The sequence below is a fragment of the Rhinatrema bivittatum genome, chromosome 4 (genome assembly GCF_901001135.1).
Source record: "Rhinatrema bivittatum chromosome 4, aRhiBiv1.1, whole genome shotgun sequence".
Lineage (NCBI taxonomy): Eukaryota > Metazoa > Chordata > Amphibia > Gymnophiona > Rhinatrematidae > Rhinatrema > Rhinatrema bivittatum.
Window position 1 is genome coordinate 312,286,870 of NC_042618.1, and position 24,671 is coordinate 312,311,540.

At 42.2% G+C, this 24,671-nt stretch overlaps 1 protein-coding gene across 2 annotated transcripts in view; it reads left to right on the plus strand.

Moving 5' to 3' along the window:
- Nucleotides 1-24,671, plus strand: part of GAS7 (growth arrest specific 7) — a 610,573-nt gene that overhangs the window by 463,746 nt on the left and 122,156 nt on the right. For both annotated transcript variants that reach the window (XM_029600263.1, XM_029600264.1), the window contains exon 6: nt 16,847-16,936. In XM_029600263.1, the coding sequence (XP_029456123.1) occupies nt 16,847-16,936 (90 nt within the window). The remainder of the gene's footprint in view (nt 1-16,846; nt 16,937-24,671) is intronic.

The following is a 24,671-nucleotide window of genomic DNA, read 5'->3' on the forward strand; positions in this document are numbered from 1 at the left end:
TGGCACCCGACAGACAGCATACTTCCTGGGACAACATGTCTAGTCAGCAGATGGATTATTCCATGCCCCTCAGAAGCGAGTCACCAACCTCCACTACGCTCTTTCTCCTAGGTGCAGTGTTTGTTGAACCCTCAGCTTTGGGGTTTGCATTTTTTGGTTCCTCCTCATCCTGGAATGTTTTTTCTTCCTCCACGTCATACTGGTTCTTCAGTTCAAGGGAAATTGAAAACTAATAGCTGTAGTAGCTGGGTCCAACTGTCATCTCTGGTCTAGTTTCACCTTCTCTTCTGATTGAGTTTTCCGTCTTTGAAACCTTGATAGCATTTCTTCAATGTAGTCCTCATTCTCCTGGATTCTTCTCAGTCTCGCTACCTCCTCTCTAAGTTCCGCCACCTGTTTTCCTGAGGGAGTCTATCTGCAGACAGCTTTTACATTGAACCAGTTCCTCACTATGGATCAGAACATCTGTCTGGACAGAAACAGAAATGGTAACAGTGTCAACAGCTTTCGCTATATGATGTTTCTCGGCCATCTTTCATCTGTTGGGAGCCTCTGATATTTATTTATTTATTTTATTTATTTATTTGTTAGTTTTTATACCGACATTCGATCGAGATATCACATCGGCTTACATGTAACTGAACACAAATAATGCAGAGGTTGCTTATTTTACATTGTAACATAGTAACTTAAATGCTAAGGTTAGGAAGATAAATATACATACTAACCTTGCAGGTTAATTAACAAAGTAATTTAGAGAGAACATATGTAAAAATGAGAAGATAGATGGGGAGGGGTGGCTTAGAGGAAGAAATATTTACAGTTATATTTTACAAGGGGAACCATTGGGTGGTTAACAGTGGGCTGGGAAGATTCATTTCTGAGTGGCTGGGAGGGCCTATGGAAGGGGCTAAGTCTCTGATGGGAAGGCTTTCAGGAAGAGCCAGGTTTTGAGGTGTTTTTTGAAGATTTGCGTAGAAGGTTCATTTCACCTGGTCAAGATGTGAGACTGACAGTGAAATGTTAAGAGAAATTAGGGAAGCTAACCAAATTGGTAGTGCTGTAATAATGGGAGACTTCAATTACCGTCAATAAAGAGGGAAACCAATTAGAATTTAAATTTTCGCCTATAGTGACGGTGTCATCAAGCCCCAGACGTTGTGATTTCAACCCAAAATCCAACCGGACTTCTAATCATTCACCATCACTGTGATACCTATTTTTATTAATTGAAACTATTTTTTTGAAATTTTAAATATTTGTATATATCATAATTCATAATTCAGTCAAGACGACTTTCAAATAACAGTCTTGAAAGAGCATTCCACTCCATTGTCAATGTGAAGAGGAAAAGTTGATAAGCACACTCTCAATGCACGGTATACACACAGCCCTACACGGCCGGTGTTTCGCATAACAAGCTTCCTCAGGGGCATCTAAATAACATCAGCATAGGAGTATTTGCCGGTTCAAAATGGACACGAAGTCTCCATAGTTCTTCTGTATCGCGATGACAGTTTACCTATTGGGTTACTGTATTGACTCCTTTTTGTTATAATTTTGTGGTACACAGACTTCAATTACCCCAATATTGACTGGGTAAATGTATCATCGGTTCGCGCTAGAGAGATACAGTTCCTGTATGGAATAAATGATAGCTTTATGGAGCAATTGGTTCAGGAACCGACGAGAGAGGGAGCAATTTGAGATGGACTGAACCAAATCACAGTGAACCTAGAAGATGTGGTAGACCTGATTGACAAACTGAAGAGTAGTAAATCACCTGGTCTGGGTGGTATACACCCCAGAGTTCTGAAGGAACTAAAAAATGAAATTTCAGATCTATTATATTTTTATAAATGATCTGGAAAGAAATATGATGAGTGAGGTAATCAAATTTGCAGATGATACAAAATTGTTCAGAGTAGTTAAATCACCAAGCAGATTGTGATAAATTGCAGGAAGACCTTGTGAAACTGGAAAATTGGGCATCAAAATGGCAGATAAAATTTAATGTGGATAAGTGCAAGGTGTTGCATATAGGGAAAAATAACCCATGCCATAGTTATACAATGTTAGGTTCCATATTAGCTGCTACTACCCAAGAAAGAGATCTAGGCGTCATAGTAGATAACACATTGAAATCGTCGGTTCAGTGTGCTGCGGCAGTCAAAAAAGCAAATTATTAGAATTATTAGAAAGGGAATGGTGAATAAAACAGAATATGTCATAATGCCTCTGTATCGCTCCATGGTGAGACCGCACCTTGAATACTGTGTACATTTCTGGTCGCCACTAGAGGGGGTTATATATTGTGACGTCAATTTGCTCTGATTCCATCTGCTGGTAGGGGAGCATAAACCCACATGTTCTGGAATCATCTGAATGGTAGCGATGAAGAAGGTAGAGAGAAGGGTGACCAAAATGATAAGGGGAATGGAACAGCTCCCCTTTGATGAAAAACTAAAGAGGTTAGGACTTTTCAGCTTGGAGAAGAGACGGCTGAGGGGGGGATATGATAGAGGTGTTTAAAATCATGAGAGGTCTAGAATGGGGAGATTAATCACTTATTTATGCTTTCGGATAATAGAAAGACTAGGGGGCACTCCATGAAGTTAGCATGTGGCACATTTAAAACTAATCGGAGAAAGTTCTTTTTCACTCAACGCACAGTTAAACTCTGGAATTTGTTGCCAGAGGATGTGGTTAGTGCAGTTAGTATAGCTGTGTTTATAAAAGGATTGGATAAGTTCTTGGAGGAGAAGTCCATTACCTGCTATTAATTAAGTTGACTTAGAAATTAGCTACTGCTATTTCTAGCAACAGTAACATGGAATAGACTTAGTTTTTGGGTACTTGCCAGGTTCTTATGGCCTGGATTGGCCACTGTTGGAAACAGGATGCTGGGCTTGATGGACCCTTGGTCTGACCCAATATGGCATGCTCTTATGGCTAATTTGGCTGAAAATATTTATAAGATTTATAATAGATGGCATTTCACTCCACAGCGGTTAAAGAAAATATATGAATCAGTATCTGATGTATGCTGGTAAACTATGCTCAGCTGATAAAAACGCTTTACCCATGTAAGTGGGCTTTAGAAAATTGCTACAATATATGACATTGAATTGTCCATAGGATTTACCCACATAAGTGCACTTTACGCACGTAAATGGCTTTTGAAAATTGCTACAATAGTATGTTTCATTTACACATGTAAATACTTTGAAAATTCACCTGTTAGGGAGAGAAAATTACAGGAAACATGTAATCAAATTTTTTCTGTTGCTTTGCCACTCTTATGGTACGCTCTTCCAGTAAAGTTTTGGGCTGAGCCCGATATTCTGGTATGTAGAAAATTAATAAAGATCATGTTTAGACAGGCATTCTTTAAGATGATGTATTAATTTTAAGGAATTGTTTTATCTCATTTTTAGTTTCGCTATGTGCTAATTGTGTGGATATACATTTGTTATCCACACTGAGCATTTATTTTAGATATTGCAGAATATATGCCGTTCCATTCGGGGAACAGGCAGAGCCGACCTCGGCTTAGAAAAGTTTCAAATTCTGTGCTGATATAGTGCCATAGATTCAGGTATGGAGATTAAAGAGACGTTAGATGCAAGATAAACTTCACAGAGCGGCAAAGAGCACCAACCTCAGCTTAAAGTGAATTACTGACTGGTGACAGTATGTCAGCGCTCTTTGCCGCTCTGTGAAGTGTATCTTGCATCTAACGTCTCTTTAATCTCCATACCCGAATCTATGGAACAATATATATGGAGCTCTGATATTCACGCCATTGATCATTAAGAGTTTCTCTCCTCGTAGTTGATCCTTGCACCCTGTGCCGGTGCAGAGAAATACCCCACATATTCTTCAACAACCATCTTTCCAAAGGATCCTTTTCTGTACGGGAGCTTTCCTCATCTCCTCCAAGATACATACAATGATGATTTCCCCCTGACACAGCCCTGATGCGAAACACGGCCGTGTCGGGGTTCTGTTCTCTGAATTGTAAAGGTGTTTCATACAATTGTACATTCATTTGTTCCTGTAAACAATATTGTAAATAATAAAAACATTTTTGAGATATTGACCAGTCATTTATGTTAGCCACACATTACCCATATAGCATTACACCTTAACAGACGACTATGCGAGTGCTTCCACGCGGCTGGACAGCACAGGTAAATCAGCATGTGATGGAGCAAGTCTTGTTTCAAATCACGTTACAGATGCTGCAGAACATGAAAAAAATGGCTGACTGAGAATCAGACTGTTTCCTACATAAACAGAGAAGGCTTTCTCTAAAGATGCTTAAGAGTCTCTATGGGAATGTGGGCTGCAATCTGAATACATTGATTGATATAAAGATGAGATGTGTGGGAAGAGCAGACGAATCCCTCTGAATGCCTGCAGATTACTGGTCATACATTTACAAGAGCTAAGACGACACTTTCTTTGTCCAGAATTATATATGTGTTCCTATCTGAGCTGTACATGGTGTGGGATGAACAGTTTCAATAAAGGCACTGAGCCTCCTGAGCTAAATGCCTTGGAAACTAGCAAGGGGTAATGCCATTATATTCATATATTCATATATTCATAAATCATAAGACTTTCTTCTCTGTCGTCTGCCCACATACTCTATCCCTGCACGCCTGCTCTCGGCACAGAATGCCATGATGTGCATGGACAGCTGCAGACCAAATATGGGAAATACTGGAAAATTGCAATGAGAATTTCAAAATCTCTCTTTTAGCCTGAAACTTGCCACAGACACCGAGGATATACTTTAAAGATTGTAACCTGGGTTTGTTTGCTCGATGTAATCTGTGACTTACAGCTTTTTGCATGAGTTGTTATATCCACAGTTTACTGTACTGTAGGACACAGGATTTTGCAGATTGCTGACTTTAATATACTTTGTCCTTCGGTCAAGCAGGGGTGAAGAGCACACCCTGCTTAAACCCTCTGAGCAAAAGCAGCATTGAAAGGTTTCCCTTTAAACGCCTTCTTTCCTACTCTCTGCCAGCTGGGAACTCGGTATACAGTGAATGCGATGAAGGGTGGAGGTAATGCACTCGGTAACATTACTCAGAATTTCATTCTGACTATACAGTTCAGTATGTGATTAAAAAAGAACAAAAAGAACTGAAAAGGAAGTTCCTAAAAAGGTATGCCATGGAATCCATCCATATAAAAGGCTGTTGGTTTGTTGAACACCATAAATTCTGTGTGCACAACTTAGTGAATGCACAAAATGTATCAAAAGGCGCATTGCTGATCCAGGTGAAGGTATGCAAGTAACTTTGTCCGAGGATATTCAGCAGCAGACTGAATATCCGGGGAACATTATGCGCATAGCTTACTCACTCACCGGTTCTCCAAATATTGACCTTATTGCAGACCATTTTTGAAGAGATTAACATGAGGGAAAAGCATTTTCCTGTTTCATAATTGCCCTCCCTCAATGCAGCTCAGAATCTGCATGCTCCACAATGCGCGTGCAATTAGCCGCGCTGAGAAAAAACGTTCCTGGGGCTGCGTTGAGGTCAAGGAAGGGAAAGTACGCATGTAAATAGCATTTTCAAATCTTCACACGTATGTTCCTAGCAAAAATCTACTTGTAGGATAAGCAAGCGTAGGTGACTGCGCACACTTTCACTGTGAACATTGGAGCAAAACCTGCGAGCAAACGTGTATGCACAGTCTTTGTCCCAATGTGAACAGTTTGAAAATTGCCCCCTTTATTCTCTTTTCCTTATTTTTATTTTATATTTTTTCTTTGCTCAGCAGTTTTTATCCTGTTCCTCTGGGCTTCCAGTTCAATCAGAACTAAAATGTGATTAGGAGCCTTCATTCATAATTGGGGATTTTAACCCCATGTAACCCAGCTCTCACAGTAAGAGTCCTCAGACAGGAGCTGCAAGCATGGCTCCTTCCAGAAGGCACTTCACAAGCACCCTGAATATGGCTAGGAGGTGTCGCCATTGTGCAACAACTAAGACTCCTTCCCTTCATCCCTACCAGAATGGCCTGAGGTACAGAAGCTGGATCTGAAGACTGAACCGAGGCCTCGCATGTGAAGGGCTGAACTCACTTCTCCTGATTAATATGCCTGACAGATTTGTTTCTGTTTCAGTGCTACTGTTTATGGCTGTCCATAGTTACTCTGTACCTCCTACATCTACTGGTGGCAAAGCTTCCTCAGCATTAATTTTCTTGAGGTCACTCCTCTTGAAATCTAGAATCCTTACTCTTGTAATATTTGGTTCTGATTCAGTGTTTACTCTGAGTTGTTCCCTACCATAACCCCAGTGACACTGTCTCTGTTTGTCAGTACCAGATCCAGTGTTCCTCATCATCCATAGGCTCCTCATCTAGCTTTTTGAGAAACACCTTTTGCAAAGATTTCAGCATCCCCCTACTTACAGCTGAACCTGAAGGAGGTTCTCTTCAATTTGCGTTTGTAAGATTTAAGTCCCACATTAACTGCACCTCTCCTTTACATGCTATCCTGTGGATATCGTCTACCATGTCCATATCTACCCTTTATGATTACACCTGCATTGCTATTAGCCTCTTTAGGTTCTTCCAAGATAATCTACTAAAGCTCACTTTGTACCCCAATGGCTTTTATTTTATTCTGAACTTAAGAAGCTACTCCTTGCCCTTTTTTTCAAGTCTACAGCAGCATAAGAACACATCAAACACAAGTGCTGACAATTCCTACAATTTATTTATTTATTTATTTTATTTATTTAAGATTTTTATATACCGGCATTCATGATACAATCACATCATGCCGGTTTACATATAACAGGGGTGTACAATGAACAACAGTGTAACCTGTGGAAGTGAGCAGTTACAAATAACAAGGGAATTAAAACTTGGGAGAAGAGAAGAAAAGAAGGAGAGGATAACATTAGATAAAGATATTTACATTAGATAAAGATATTTACAATATCTATAATATAAGCTATAGATATTACATGGAGAATACTTCTCTAAACAAAACACACAAGGGAGGAAGTAGGATAGCCTTGGTGCTGCAAGTGAACATCCCGCAACCGACCACATTCACTCTGGGACACTCCCGCCAGCTGAGAAAGCCACCGTCCACCTCACGTGGCATGGATACTGTCAGTCCTCCTTCCTCCATTGTGCCATGCTGGCCACTAGGTACACTTGTGCACGATGCACTGAGCCTTAAAGGTCTGGCAGTGGAAAAACACAGCATCGGTGCCTCTTGATGACATCACACAACTGGGTACGTAAACCCAGCCGCAACTCCAGCAATTTGCCTTAGCAACACGTCACCCTGCCTAGCGCAGCACATGTTGCTCGTGTTCCTGTTCTTCCTTGCTTCATCTCATCCAGCCTGCCCTGCCTTTCTGGTCAAGCCTGCCTTGCCTCGACTTGTCCAACTTGCCTAGCCCTGACTTTCCAGCCTGCTTTGCCCTCATATCCAGCCTGCCCTGTCTCGTTCAGTCCTCCTTACCTTAATCTTGCCTTCTCCTCAGACTGACATCTGGATCTGACCCTTGCCTGGACCTTGACTGCTCCTTGCTTGCCGCCTGCCACTGACCTTTGACTGCACCCAGATCTCGTTGCTTGCTGCCTGCCCAACTCAATTTGGCCCCGGACTCTCTATTCTCTTTAACCTGTGGGATTATTGCCTACGTCAGGCTGGCCCCCAGAGCCCAAGGGCTCAACCTGCAGGGGAAGGGGTTGGTAAGTGTGAAGCTCCTGACCAGTCCCATCCCAGGGTACGTTCGCCAGATGTCAGTGTGGGCCTAGGGGGGTCGCTTTCTAGGCTGTGCCAACCACACCACAGCATGAAGGGTCCACCTTCCTTACACTGTGTTTCTACTGCCCAGCAGCTACCCCACCTTCCTCTACTGTGCTTAATATGCAGCTGTTGTCTTTGCACCTCTGGTTTTCTACTTTTTCTGTGGCCCGGAGGGGAGATGAAGGAATGGGAGGAGCTAAGGGAAAGGGAGAGAAGACTAAGAAGTCAGGTACTTGTTTTTCACCCTCAATCTTCCTCCCAATCCTTCATCTCCCTTCCAGTCCACAGATCCAGGTTGCAGAGGAAAAGAGGAAGTTGGAAAGTTGAGATTAAGGTGCAGAGGGAGCCTGTGAAATGGCATAAGCGGGCTCTATCTCCCCAGAAGACAGACACATACTGGACTCTTGACTTTTCTTAAACTTTATTTACAAAAGTTGCTTACCTTCAGTCACATTCACATCTCAACATTTATCTTCAGTATTCAATATTCACTTCTCAGCATTTACTCTCAGTATTTACATTCATTCTTTACCTTCCGTGTTCACCTTCTTACAGGAGCTGCCTTCTCGTGGAGATTCAGGACCTGTCTATTCCCAGCTGGGCCCAAACTCTTATTCCTGCTGTCCAGGGATCTGCCTGCTGAGCTACCTGTGCCTCTAGTTTTTAAGATGGATCAGGCTAGATGCCTGGTCCAGCACTGGTTAAGAAGGGTTTCCAAATCACTCCTTCACAGAGCCATGGAGAAGAGGTAGTAGAGGGATAAGGAAATAGAGCGGTTTTGCTAGGTGGGTTGGGCAAACTTTGTTTCTGGGTGCGTTCTGTCTCTCTTCATACAGGTTTTCAGACATAACTAGAATGTCACTTCCCTCGGTCTCAAACATCATATACAAAATACAAAATATGATTTAGCAAGAGCAGATCCTGCCTTCCTCATGGAAGCTCATCAGCTGAAGCTCTCACATTTCATATCTCTAACCTTCTTCCTGCTTTCTGCGGTAGGCTTTAAAAAGTAGAGACCTTGGGTTCCACCTTGCCCGAGATAATCAATTAGGTAAAAACTTGCAGCTGCTTCAGTCTATGGCAGGTACATACATCCTGCAGTTCTCTTGCCGCAGGATTCTGTTACTTCTAGGGCAGGATACACATTAGGTATACTACAAAAAGCCAACTTGGCTAATCTAAGGGCTTTAACCAGCGATATCACCAGTTATACAGCGCAACAACCCCAAATCTGTCCCTTGACTCAGCTCCACAGACCATCAAAACACATTAACATGCAGTTTCACACACTATCTACAGCTTAAGCAACGGTGTTCATAGGATGCTGAAGAGTGACATCTTTGAGCTATAGAACTCAAGATTGATACTAGCAGGATGCAAAGAGAACTTATGTAAAGCTCACCAGGCTGAACTCATCCATGTGGCTGAGATTTCAGCCATGCTTGTTTTCTGCCATTTCTTTATCTAGCTATCCTGTTTTGCATTCTTTGCAACTAGAATAGTTACAGATAAAATCTTGAGGGCAGTATTGATATTCTACAGGCAACTTACATTTTGTACCTGTAAGGATAAGTTATGGTTTCCCTAGAGATCTTCACAATATTCTCTGTTTAGCTCAGGTGCGAAGCAGGGATCTCAGAAGAACTCGGATGGTCACAGGTCCACTTTCCAAGAGACAGTGGGAATAGAATAACATAAAATACAAGAAAGTAGATATTCATCTAAGAGAGGAGCTTCGATAGTTGAACAGACATCAGCAAATCCCTGATTCTGTGTCTAGGAGTTGCATGTATGACAGTCCTGAGGGAGTGCAGACAGCAGAAGCATCTGGTAGTAGGTTGGACTTGCTGAGAAAAAGTGCCTAAATCTAGAAAAAGATTGAACAGAATTTTGTTGAAGGGTTAAACTATTGATGCTGACCATGTGTGTTTGTGTGCTAGTTAACATTTATTTGTAAGTTTATAATTGTGTGTCGGTAGAGCTTGAATTCTGTGTCCTGCTTGAAGCTAAGCTTTTAATTTAAAGTTTGTAATTGCTTTTGAGAGAAATACAGAGCTTGAATTAAATCTATGTGCTAGATTTAAGATAGGCCTTTAGTTCAAAATTTACAGTTGTGAGTTTGCAAAAATCACTTACTTGATCTGAAAAGGTGAGACAGAACTGGTTCCTGGGCAAGTAGTCACTGGTGAAAGGCACCTAAAGCTTATAAAAATTAATCACTGCTACAAGAAAAATCTGGGGACGTTCCACCAATCAAATTGCATGATTGACTGACACCCTCATTTCTAATGTCCATTTGTGCAGTGAAACAGCAGAGATAACTATTTTAATTGTTCCCAGAGTGGGTTTACTTTTGGTTAAATGTTTATGTACTAAAGAACATAAGAAATGCCATACTGGGTCAGACCAAAGTCCATCAAGTCCAGGATCCTGTCCAGCAGATCCCATAATGTCGATCTATTTCCTCTCACTCACTCCCAGAGATAGAAACAACTTTCTTTAGTCTACCTGGCTAATAACATTTTTATGGATTTTTTCTCCAGAAACTTGTCCAAACTTCTTTAAACTCTACTATGCTGGTCACCTTGACTGCATTCTCTGGCAACAGATCCAACAGCTTGATTGTGCACTGCGTGGAAATGTACTTTCTATAATGTATGGGACTCCTTATTTTTTGAGGACTTTTCTATAATCTAGGAAAACAATAGAAGCCAAAAATCAAATTGAAGTATATTACCAGTTGGAGGAGTTAGGAAGACTATAGAGGTTGAGGAGGCTTCTGGTATAAAGAGAAATTGAATCACAGCCAGGTCCAGCTCAAGATCTGTTTGTTTGAAAGAAAAATTTGAAGTGGGTCCAGTTAGCTGGCAAATGGAGCCTATCTTCAGGTGGTTATACAGCTAAAAGAAGTATGAACACTTTCCTGGAAGAGTCATTCATAAATGAAGACTGGAGATATTGAGAGAAAGTGACAGCTATAACCATTCTTTTTTGAGACAGCCATCCTATGGGTTGAGAGGTTACAAGCAGAAGCTTGGTCCAGCTAAATTTTGGAGATAGCTGGACATTTGAATATTTTCCCTCTGTTGACCAGCTAAATTTTGTCCAGCTAATTCATGACCCACACAAAATTTAGACAGATAAAGAGGCAGTGATGGAGGCATTCACTGGTAAGTGTGGATATTCAGATAAAGTTAGCCAAAAAAGTCTGGTCAGAAAAATACCTATCCTAAAGATATCCATACAATTATAACCAGGTATATTCCACTGAATATAATGTTAGTTATTCATGTAACTTTAACTGGCTAACCTTCCCACTCACTGGCTCACTGAATATTGACCTGTAAGTAACTAAAATACATTCTTGGGATGAGATTGCAATACCATCTGTAGTCATATTTATTCAGAAAAGAAGTTGACGTATTCAGAAATCATTTATTGGAAATGACTGACAACTTGGCATTGATGAGAAATGTTTTGACCTGTTTGGAGTCGTCATTTGTGACTGAGTTGAAATGGCAGCTGGAAACTCTGAGATTATAGTACCTCTAATGATTGCAGAGAATGAACTATATTCTGTTGTGCTGTCTTATTAACTATCTACTTTAATAATAAAAGCAAGCCCCGGAAAACTGCCAGCAAGTAGAGTGGTGAAGCTATTTGACCTGGAATTTACACTATAGGGCATATGCACTGAAAATTGTCTCCCATTGTGGCTCAATGTACAAAAAGGTTTGAGAGCAATTTTGAAATGAAACTTCCCACTGAGTTTCCTTTTGAAATCAAACCTGCAAAGTCCACAAGCATAAAAATACTCCTGGACTTGGCGCCTGCTATTTGTGTGGGCCAACTCTGTGGGAAAAATCAAATCTTCACCTCTCCCATGGCCCCTTCTGGCAAAGGTGTATGGGCTCTTTCACAATGTGTGTGTGTGTCTGTGTGTGTAAACCCACCCTGGTGTGCCAGTCCTGCACAAGAATTTATAACTCTTTGGGGCAGGGCCCCTGGCTAGCTCTTCTTTGTGCTCATTTCCCCAGGGTATGGATCCTTTTGGTTGGGGGGTTAAATTTCAGGGCCCAGAGCAGGGGTGACTTCCTCCTTACTGAACTTTCCCTGGGAGTGGGATAATCTCTTCACTGTGTACTATCTGCCAAGAACCACGCAGGGCGCACTGGATTGTTGCCCAAAATAAAACTTTGCTTTTTAGAGGTAAGGTGAATAATGGCACAATAAATAAGAATCCAGCACCACAGAACCGTTAGATGACTGAGGGGTTAAAGGGGCTCTTAGGGAAGATAAGGCCATTGCAGAAAGACTAAATGAATTCTTTGCTATTGTGTTTACTGATGAGGATGGTTTACTTGGGTGATGAGTCAGATGAACTGAACCAAATCACTGTGAACCCGGAAGTTTTAGTAGGCCATATTGACAAACTAAAGAGTAGCAAATCACCTGGACTGGATGGCATGCACCCCAGGGTTCCGAAGGAACTCAGAAATGAAATTTCATATCTTTTAGTTAAAATTTGTAACCTATCATTGTACCTGAAGACTGAAGGGTGGTCAATGTAAACCCAATATTTAAAAAGGGCTTCAGGGGCGATCTAAGAAACTATAGATCAGTGAGCCTGACTTCAGTGATGGGAAAAATAGTGGAAACTATTCTAAAGATCAAAATCACAGAGTACATAGAAAGACATGGTTTAATGGTACACAGTCAGCATGGATTTACCCAAGCAAATATTTTGCCTTACAAATCTGCTTCATTTTTTTGAAGGGGTTAATAAATATGTGGATAAAGGTGAACAAGTAGATATAGTGTATTTGGTTTTCAGAAGGTGTTTCACAACATCCCTCATGAGAGGCTTCTAAGAAAACTAAAAAGTCATGGGATAGGAGGCGATGTATTTTGTGGATTACAACCTGGTTAAAAGACAGGAAACAGAGAGTAGGATTAAATGGTCAATTTTCTCAGTGGAGAAGGGTAAACAGTGGAGTGCCTCAGGGATCTGGACTTGGACCTGTGCTTTTCAATATATTTATAAATGATCTAGAAAGGAATAGATGAGTGAGGTAATCAAATTTGCAGATGATACAAAATTATTCAGAGTAGTTAAATCACAAGTAGATTGTGATAAATTGCAGGAGGACCTTGCGAGACTGGAAGATTGGGCATCCAAATGGCAGATGAAATTTAATGTGGATAAGTGCAAGGTGATGTATATAGGGAAAAATAACTCATGCTGTAGTTACACAATGTTAGGTTACATATTAGGAGCTATCACCCAGGAAAATGATCTGGGCATCATAGTGGATAATACATTGAAATCATCAGCTCAGTGTGCTGCAGCAGTCAAAGAAGCAAACAGAATGTTAGGCATTATTAGGAAAGAAATGGTGAATAAAACGGAAAATGTCATAGTGACTCTGTATCTCTCCATGGTGAGACCGCAGCTTGACTACTGTGTACAATTCTGGTTGCTGCATCTCAAAAAAGATATAGTTGCAGTGGAGAAGGTACAGAGAAGGGCTACCAAAATGATAAAGGAGATGGAACAGCTCCCCCGTGAGAAAAGACTAAAGAGGTTATGGCTGTTTAGCTTGGAGAAGAGATGGCTGAGGGGGGATATGATAGAGGTCTTTAAAATCATGAGAGGTCTAGAACAGGTAAATGTGAATCGGTTATTTACACTTTCGGATAATAGAAGAACTAGGGGCACTCCATGAAGTTATCAAGTAGCACATTTAAAACTAATCGGAGAACATTCTTTTTTACTCAGTGCACAATTAAGCTCTGGAATTTGTTACCAGAGGATGCTGTTAGTGCAGTTAGTATAGCTGGGTTTAAAAAAGATTTGGATAAGTTCTTGGAGGAGAAGTCCATTAACTGCTATTAATCAAGTTGACTTAGGGATCGTGTATTTTCCATTGCGGGTTCAAAACTTTGGAATTCCCTACTGAGATGCTATGTTTGATACCAGACAGAAATAGATTTAAATGTGATCTAACAACTTGGCTATTCATAAATGCATACAACCTAACTTAAAAACATCAGACTGTAGAATCTACAATAACAAAAAGGACAAGAGATACTATTGGATGCATGAGGAGCAAATTTAATAAGGGTTTGAAAAAAGCTCAATGAACTGACTTTTGTTAACTTATTTTCTGGTAGTTCACATCTTATGTCATAGATCTATAGTTAATATAATGTTATTTTGTAAACCGTTGTGATCTTTACATGGAACGACGGTATACAAAATGTCTAAATAAATAAAACCTTTTCAAAAATTGGCCTCCTGTGTCTATGGGGGAAAATGTTTTAGTATCTAAACTCCGTCCTCTCTTTTACAGAGCAGCATTTTATGTGTGTCCATGGTAGACCTGAACCAGCTTTATAAAACCCCAGCTATATTGTTAGGGTATTCTTCTTTTATTATGGCGTGAAGACAATTGGACTCTCCATTTTTTAAATGGCTGCCTGAGATGAGTTTTTATAAAGAGTTTCTTGAGACAGCCATCCTATTTTGATTCAGTACTTTTCCTTATGCAAGCTATTGCCTTGGGTGAAACTCGTACTGACTTACAATTGCACGGACTGGGTTGCATTATTTTCTCACTGTTATCTGCAAAAATTCCTAATGCAGAGGAGAATCTGAATTAAGTATTATGCTTATTAAAATATGAGCCATATCTGGAGCAAACATTAAATTTGAATTAAGCCTTGGGCGAAGAGAGAAGCAATTTGAATTTTTAAACTTTTGAAAAGTTGGGGCAGTTTCAGCTTTACTTGTGTATTCACTTTAAAAACATTTCAGCAGCATGGTTTGAGGGTTTATTTTAAATCTTTTTATGTCATTTTTTTAATATCACGGATTTACACACATTGCAAATCAAACTTCATACTATAAAAACATTGTCTTATTGGCACATTAACCTTTTTTTCAAAAAGCATCTTGACAGTTTTTAATTTTACCCAACCCATTCCCTCCCCAACTCCATTAACATCCACCAAATGTATGTTAATTTATTTTTATTCAAATAGTGTGAAAGGGCTGGTTCCGTGGTTTGACTGTAGTGCCAGGTGCTGTGATGCAAGAACCTTGGGTTGAATTCTTGTACAGTGGGGCCAATATGGACTCAAATGTCTTATGGGTGGAAGGGAGGGAAGGTGTCTGTCACTACTATAGTGACTTCTGCTGGCTAGGGTTGCCACTTGACTCTTAGGACATACCTGACAGGCAGATCCAGTTCTGGTTTAGCCTCTTTGCTTCTATGGATTTGTAAACTTGCTTTTCTTGGATACATTGAAACTAAATGCCCATACATGCAACAAGGTAAAACCAGAAGTGGATGAGCTTGTTGTGGGCTGGCCTAAGTCAGGTGGTGATGTAGCTTGGAGGAGACTTCACTCCAGCTCTCAGCCAGCAAGGGATCCTATGCCAAGAAAGCCAGACTATCAGAGGAGGTGGGGAAAATGGAGAGGAAAATGCTTGGTGAGAAAAGTGTTATAGAAGTATATTAATTCTGTTATAATTACCTTTAATGTAAGTATTGCAACCAATCTACTACCACTACTACTTCTATGATGCTATTTGATGTGCGCAGCGCTGTACAAAAACACATAAGACACAGAATGGTGCAAATCTCCAACCTTATCTAACAGAGCAGTAACTTGTTATTCAAAGCAAATTCAATGCAATTATTCTTTTGGTTGTGATTTGTATTTTATTCTTGAGGAAATATTGGTGTTTAAAAGTTCACTCTGTGTCAATGCTTCTCCCATTATGAATCTAGGTGAACAGGGTGCTGCTATGTTCATCAGCTGAACCCCACACAGACATCAGTTTAATAGTAATTTTGCATTTTTACCCACCTATCCAAATAATGTTGAACCCAGCTTACAGTATTTAGAATTCAAGTACAATAAGTCCCTTCCCCTAAGAGCTTACCCACTAAACTAGGTACCTGAGGGTGATAAAATGACTTGCCCAAGGTCACAAGGAGTGTCAGTGGGGGGGAGGGGTGGAATGGAATTAGAAGCTTGGTTCTCAGGGCAATGTTCTAACTACTAGGCCATCCCTTCCCCATCACACTGTAACATGAACACAGCATGCACAGCTGAAGAACATATTTGGGAAGAAGATTATTAAAAATAGGAGGCATGAGACAAATCTTTTATTTCTTAAATATATTATATTAAATAATAAAGGAGACTTGCAAATAAGATCAAAGAAAGCCATAGAGTCACGAAAACAGGCAAGTTGCTGTTCTGAAACTTGTAGTTAGACAAGATACAGGCACTGAAAATCTATAGAGTAAGCACATCACTTTCTCTTCTCCTCATCTCCTCTTGACTTCCTTCCTTCACATTACACTTTTTTCTTTACCAGTCCCCTTCTGTCCTGACACCTTCCCTCTTCTCTGTCTTTTTCCCCTTACCTACTCTCTTCTTCCTATTCCACCTTCCCCCTCTTTTCCTCTTCTATTTACCCCTCCCCTTCCTCTCTACACATCCTTCCGTTTCTTACCTCTTCCTTCCTTTCTGTTTTCATCAGCCCAATCAGATGTCATGAATGTATTAGATCACATTGTTTAGGTGTTTAAAATCATGAGAGGTCTAGAACGGGTAGATGTGAATCGGTTATTTACTCTTTCGGATAGTAGAAAGACTAGGGGGCACTCCATGAAGTTAGCATGGGGCACATTTAAAACTAATCGGAGAAAGTTCTTTTTTACTCAACGCACAATTAAACTCTGGAATTTGTTGCCAGAGAATGTGGTTCGTGCAGTTAGTATAGCTGTGTTTAAAAAAGGATTGGATAAGTTCTTGGAGGAGAAGTCCATTACCTGCTATTAAGTTCACTTAGAGAATAGCCACTGCCATTAGCAATGGTAACATGGAATAGACTTAGTTTTTGGGTACTTGCCAGGTTCTTATGGCCTGGATTGGCCACTGTTGGAAACAGGATGCTGGGCTTGATGGACCCTTGGTCTGACCCAGTATGGCATTTTCTTATGTTCTTATGTCCTTTTTCTTTTCCAGATAAACTGTGTGACATTCCCACATCCAGACACAATGCCAGAACAGCAGCTTCTGAAGCCCAACGAGTGGAGCTACTGTGATTATTTTTGGGTAAGTTACAATGGATGGAGTTAGTGTCATTTATTTTTGGGTACACCACAATCAGCAGAGTTAGTTCAGTTGTTTCTGGATAGGTTACGGTCAGTGCCCCTAGGCTCCCATGATTGTGTGGTCGCCTGAAGAAACCACATAATTAGCTTGTTGCCTCATAATGAATAACCTGCCGCAGAATCAACGTTCCTTCAAGGAAGCTGCAGGTTGCCTGCTTGCCTTCAGTCTTAGCTCTCTCTCTCTCCTCCTGCTCCAGCTCTCCACTTGCATAGAACCTGCAGGGAATCCTCTCTTGCTCCCCCTCATCCCTTTACTTCCTGTCCTGAAGTGAACAGGAAGGGAGGGGTAAAGGTGGAGTGCACAGAGAAAGCAATCAGAATGTTTGATTCCTCAAAGATCCCTTAAATCCTTATCAAACCAAAAATGATTCCTGGCTATAGAGCGATGTCCCTTTAAAATAATTTCTTCTTTATACAAAAGTTCTTGCACCTGCATATGTGGCCAACCATAAACCAGCTACAAAGACATGGATGTATTTTTTTGGAAGTCTACAACTGCTGGTGTCCCACAGCTGGAAGAGTGGTCGTTATTTTCAATTCATAGAAGCCTTGATGACTGGCACTACTGCTGACAAGTTTCAGACTTGTACTAATTCTACCCTTTTTTGTGTCTGTTACCAAGTGTCTAATATATGCGCATATATCATGTGTAATTATCAGCATGACAAACTGCGGATGCTGAGGACATTTTCAGCATGCATAAGCTCATATACTTGAAAAGATTAAGGACCTGATTTTAAAGAGCATTTACACACTTAAAATTGGGTTTTACACATGTAAATGCAGTTTATCCATGTAAGTGGGCTTTTGAAAATTGCTGCAATATATTCCATTGATTTGTCCATGGGATATTCACGTGTAAGTGCATTTTTCACGTGTAAATGGCTTTTTTAAATTGTTATAATAGTATGTTACAATTACAAGGGCAACTCCTTTTAAAATTATCTCCAAGGACCTTCTGAAGAAAATAGAAAAAGGATAGGTTTACTGTATTTCAATTTAAAGCAAAAGTGACATTTCACAGTTAGAAGTTTTTAACATATGTCTTTACTTGATAAATAGTTGATTTTTTTTACTTGGTAAATGTATTTGTATATAATTTAAATTTTATTTAATACAACATGAATGGTTTTCAATTAAAAATTGACTTTTTTTTTGCATAGTCAGACTTTATGCAAAATTATGCTCCAATTCAGGAAAACACTCAGATCCTATCTTTTCACTCTTTCATTCCCTGATTGACTACTGTTCACTCTTTCTGGCTCTGGCTGCTGTGTCCTTTGAGGGTATGCAGCTACTCATGTTTAACTGTTTGTGATGTGATGTACTATCTTAACTGTGCCATTGTTGTTATTGCTAAGATTAGTCTGCTGTGTCAGTTCAACGTATGTTTTAGCTTGATTTTCTGTATGTTGATTGTTATCTGCTGAGATCTGTGGATCAGCAGAATATAAAAGCTCAAATTTTCAAAGCCCAGCACGTGCAAAAACCTGGAGATACGTGCGTGGCCGGGCTGTGTGCGTGCTGAGCGCATTTTTAAAATGGCCCGGCCACGCGCACATCTCCTGATACGTGCCAAAGTGCCGGGATTCCTAAAAGGGGCGGGCTAGGGGGGGGGGCGAGGTCTGAGCGGGGTGGGGTCCGACTGGGACAGCAGCCATTAGGCCCTGCTCAAAGGAGCAGGTAAGTTTTAAAATAAAAAAAATAGAGTAGTTAGGTGGGGTTTAGGGGTCAGGGTGGAGAAGGGAAAAGGGAGAAAGAGTTGGTAGGGGGTTAAGGAAGTTCCCTCCCAGTCCGTATATTATTACAGATATAATACAGATATTAAAATCGGGAGTGCATGTGCACACGGGTATCATATTTTATAACATGCGCACATTGCCACACGCATGTTATAAAATCGTTGCGTCCCTTTTTTTAAAATCTACCCCAAATTGTTTACATAAATAAATAAATAAATGAAAAAACAGAAGCATCACCAGTCATAAAAAATCAAGAAATATATGTTATGCCCACACTGACATTCATACACATGCTTTCTCATTTACACACATGGTCTCAATCACTCTCTCACTTGCACACATGCTCTCAGACACACACACACACATACTGTCAATCACACGTGTTTTCTCTCACACACATGCTGCCACTCACATATGCTCACTCACACACACACTTTCAATCTCACATATGCTCTGTTTCACACACACTCTCAATCACACACATGTTCTCTTACACACATGAAGGTGAATTTTTAAAGTCCAGCGCGCACCAAACAATGATTATATAGAGCCGGTGTGCGCCAAGTGGATTTTAAAAGCCACATGAGTGTGCACAAATTTCCCGCTGCGCGCACACATAAAAGGTTTCAAAAAAAGGAGCGGGGAATGGGCGTTCCTGGATTTCAACTTCAAATAAGCACGTAAATACTTTTTCGCACAAGCACGCACCGGGGTCTCCTGCCACGTAACTTTACTCCTGTTATGGAGGACTTGTAAGTTATAAAATAAATATCAATAGATCAGTAGGTTTTAAAGGTCGGGACTAACGGGAGAAGGGGGGCTATTAAACTAGGGGGTTTTGGAAATGCTATTCCTTACCTGGGTGAACTGGAAACATATTGTTGTGACTGTCACTGCCCGACGTCTCCACTCCACCCACCTTACCGCATTGGCGACTCCCTCCGGGGTTGATGGAAGGCTCGCTGCTGCGGCGTCTCTCTCGACCTCGTCTGGCGTCCCCGGACCGGCCCGATGCTACAATCCGCCATGATGACCTGATGCCTAGGGGCGTGCGTGCAGCACGGCCCCCGCCTCAAGTACCAGAAGTGGCGCGAAACTCAGGGGCGTCCCCCTGAGATGACGTCATCCATTTCAGATATTTAAAGGTCTCTGAATTGCTAACAACTCGAGTTAGCAAGGATAAGGATTTGTTCTATCTATGCTACTCTGCCTCCTCGGACTTACCAGGGGTACCCGCTCCTCGGGGGCCTCGCCCTCTCTCTTACTTTGTAGATTGCAGTCTGGAACCTGTACTCGCTCCTCGAGGGCCCTCGTTCCAGGACTTCTTTGGGATTCACTTCTGCCTGGAAGTCATCGCTGTCTACTAAATCTGTGAGTTACCATCGCACTCTCAGAGCTTTCCCTGGAACCAGGTACTCGCTCCTCGAGGTCCTACTTCATTCCAGCTCCTGGGCTTTTATGAGACATTGTGTGAGTGTTACCATCAGGTTCTGTCCATGAACTCTGCATACCCTGCCTACTCACTATATTTCAGTTTCTCTACAGCTCAGCCTCCAGGGATCGCTGTTCCAGTATCTGAGGGACTACAGCCCAGCCGGGCATTCCAGCTCACTACTGCCACCTCTGGTGGTTCAGTATACTGTCTAATAAAAGAACTAGTGTGTGTCTATCTCCTAACTCTGAGCCTGACTGGTGGTCCCTCTCAGGATCTTCCCCCGGGGGCGTGGTCATCTGCCACCAGCCCAAGGATCCAGCCACAACTCTCCTAAATAATAATAGATTGCTAACTCCATGGATCCGGCACAACTCAATGCCTTGCAGGCCATACCGGGCCTGGCCCAGTGCATTGTGGAGCAGCAAGACATCTTGGAGAAACTTACTGCAGCATTTCATCAGCTACACACAGAAGGTCATCAGCTACACACAGAAGGTCCAAGGTCATCAGCTACACACAGAAGGTCCAAGTTTTTACTCCTTGTTAAATGTAACTTTGCCTTATTCACCTCTATTGTTATCTACTTTATGTTTTGCTTCAGTTATACCCTTGTTATATGTAAACCGATCCGATATGGTTATTACTATGAAGGACGGTATAAAAAAGTGTTAAATAAATAAATAAATAAATAAATAAATAAATAAATAAATAAATAAATAAGGTTCAAGGCACAGCCTCCAACCAAGAAAGTCAGTTACTGGAGGTAACTTTTGAAGACTGCTGTACCACTGGCGGCTCCAATCCGCTGTTCCGGAGAAATCCAGAAGACCCAGGGCTTTTTGAACCAGTGCTGCATGCACTTTGCCTTACAGCCGTCTCTATTTCCTACAGCTCTCTCCAAGACTTCCTACATCGTTTCTTACCTGGATGGTAGGGCCCTGTCTTGGGCATCCATCTTGTGGGAATGCAAGGACTCTATTTTGCAGGACATAGAAGGATTTATGGACTTGTTTAAATCCGTTTTTGATTACCCTGCTCGAACTTCTGTAGCCAGTTCTGCTTTAGTGGATTTGAAGCAAGGCAACAGATCATTGGCTGAATTCGCCATAGAGTTCAAAACTCTTGCGGCAGAACTTCGCTGGGACCCCAAATGTCTCAAGACTCTCTTTTGCAGAGGCCTGGATAACCGTTTAAAGGACGAACTGGCTGCTCGCCAAACACCTGACTCGCTGGACGAATTAGTAGCCTTGGTCACTCGGATTGATCACCGGCTCCGGGCCAAGGTAAAGGAACTCCGGCCTAGGGTGTTACCCGGGTTGAAACAGGCCAGTGCTGTCTCTACACCTCGGATAGTTCCAGTAATCCCTGCTGCTGATACAGATGAACCTATGCAACTTGGTCATGGACGCTTGACTTCAAAGGAGAGAAGATTTCGGAAGAAGCGCGGCCTTTGCATGTACTGTGGTCAACCCGGCCATGATGTTTCTACAAGCTCCATTCGTCCGGGAAACGGATGGGCCTAAGTCCTGCAGGAGGACTGTTCTTAGGCCATACCACGACATCTCCGCTCTCTCTCCCAGTCTCTTTGACCTTCGGACCGATCATGGTTCAGACTCTTGCCCTGGTGGACTCAGGGGCAGGAGGTAACTTCATTCTCAGACGTCTAGTGGAAGACCTGAAGATTCCCCTAATCAAGTTGAAAGATCTACTTCTGTATCCTCCATTTATGGGGAGCCCTTACCAGGCAATGTGGCTTGCGAAACCATACCACTTACTCTTTGCACCGGGGCGCTCCATACGGAATCAATTTCCTTCTTTGTACTGGAGAGGGCTATGCACCCTATCATCCTGGGGTTACCCTGGCTGCAAGTGCACCAACCCCAATTTGACTGGGCATCCCTGGATCTCTCCTGCTGGGGCCCAGAATGTCATGGGAAGTGTCTTAAGGAGATCTCTCCTCTCATATGCATGCCTACGACTCCAGCAATGCCAGGACTGCCACCCCAATACGCATCCTTCGGGGATGTATTCTCCAAAGAAGCAGCTGATATTCTTCCTCCACATAGGCTCTATGACTGTGCCATAAGGCTGAAGCCCAATGCTGAGCCACCGAAAGGAATGGTGTACCCCCTCTCAGCTAAAGAGAGTAAAGCAATGTCAGAATACATTGAAGAAAATCTCCAGAAGGGCTTTATCCGACCATCAAAGTCACCGGCCGGCGCAGGCTTTTTCTTTGTGGGGAAGAAGGACGGTACCCTACGTCCATGTATTGATTACCGAGGTCTAAATGAAATCACGAACAAAGACCGTTACCCCTTGCCGTTAATCTCGGTGCTGTTTGACAGGCTGCAAGGGGCCAAGATATTTTCAAAGCTTGACCTGAAGGGGGCCTACAACCTCATTCGCATTCAGAGCGGCGATGAATGAAAGACAGCCTTCAATACGCGAGATGGCCACTTCGAGTATCTTGTAATGCCGTTTGGGTTGTGCAATGCACCCGCCATTTTCCAAAATATGATAAATGACATCTTGCGGGATCTGCTGTACAAGAGCATTGTGGTATACCTGGACGACATACTAATCTTCTCCCAGGATTTGGACACCCACATTACAGACGTCAAGCAAGTACTCCACCGTCTTCGTGAACACTGGCTGTATGCCAAACTCTCTAAGTGTGAATTTCACAAAAACTCAGTGCCTTTTCTAGGCTACATTGTATCTAAGGAAGGCTTCCAAATGGACCCTCACAAACTTGAAAGTATCAAGAAATGGGCTCAATCTACCAGCCTGAAGCCTTTAAGAAGATTCCTGGGGTTCACCAACTATTATCGAAGCTTCATAAGGAACTACTCTTCGTTAAATGAACCCTTGACTGCAGTGACTTGCAAGGGTGCCAACGCTTCAAAATGGTCAGCAGAGGCCATTTCCATGTTCAAGAAATTGAAGACTGCCTTCTCCACTGAACCATGCTTACGGCATCCAGACCTCAATAAGCCCTTCATAGTAGAAGTTGGCGCTTCGGATGTGGGGGTAGGGGCTGTGTTAAGCCAAGCTGGAGACTCGAAAGCCTTACGTCCCTGTTCATTCTTCTCATGTAGATTCTCTCCAGCTGAGAAGAACTACGGGATCAGCGACAAGGAGCTCCTGGCAATAAAGCTTGCATTCGAAGAATGGCGGCCTTGGCTTGAAGGCGCTCAACATCAAATAAACATCTTCACGGATCATAAAAACCTTGAGTATCTCCGCCACACACAACGGCTGAATTACAAACAGGCCAGATGGTCTTTATTCTTCAACCATTTCGATTTTGTGCTCAAGTTCCGCCCTGAAGATCGAAACACCAGAGCAGACGCACTGTCACGCTCATTTCATTCAGAGGATGTGCTTGATGAGCCACAGAACATAATTGAACCAAAGAAAATCCTCTTGACATCCACTCAGTCTGTGCCCATTGGAAAGACTATCGTTCCAAAGAACCTCAGGAAGAAAGTGCTCTTCTGGGCGCACGATTCCAAGCTGGTTGGCCATCCTGGTCAACGCCGAACCCTGCTCAGGATACAGGAGCTGTATTGGTGGCCTACCATCAAAAAGGATACCTATTCTTACGTGGCATCCTGCACCAACTGCACCAAGAACAAACCGGCCTCTGGACCACCGTGGGGTCAAATGCAACCTTTGCCAGTTCCGGATCAATCCTGGTCGCACATCGCTACTGACTTTATAGTCGATTTACCTACTTCCGAAGGAATGAACACCATCTGGGTGACTGTGGATCGCTTTAGCAAGATGGCACACTTCGTGGTGCTCCCTGGCATACCCTCAGCCTTGGAGCTTGCAAAGCTCTTCATAACGCACATATTTTGCCTCCACGGCTTACCTTCACACATCGTATCTGACCGTGGGTCCCAATTCAAGGCACGATTCTGGAAGGCTTTGTGCAAGTTGTTTGACATCACTCTAGACTGCACCTCAGCCTACCATCCGCAGTCAAATGGCCAGACGGAACAGATGAATCGTACAATGAAGCAATTTATACGAGCCTATGTCATGCCCCGACAAAATAACTGGGCCGAATTGCTTCCATGGGCTGAATTCGCCATCACCTCTCATCCAGCAACATCTACTGGACTGTCACCTTTTGGAGTAGCCTTCGGACGTTCTCCAACACCGCCACTTCCACTGAAGCTCTCAGTGACGTCCCCAGCAGCTCAATCTACTGCTGGTTCAGACAAAGGACATGCTAATCAAAGCGAGTGACCATGCTAAGAAATACTACGATGCGCATCATGCACCAGCTCCAGTCTTCAAGCCAGGAGACCAGGTCTGGTTATCAACGAAGCACCTCAGACTCAAACTACCCTCCTCTCGGTTTGCTTCTCGCTATGTGGGGCCATTCCCAGTTCTTCAACGTATTGGCAATGTCACCTAGCGTCTGAAGCTACCACCTGGTCTCCACATTCATAAAGCGTTCCACGTTTCACTATTGAAACCACTCCTAC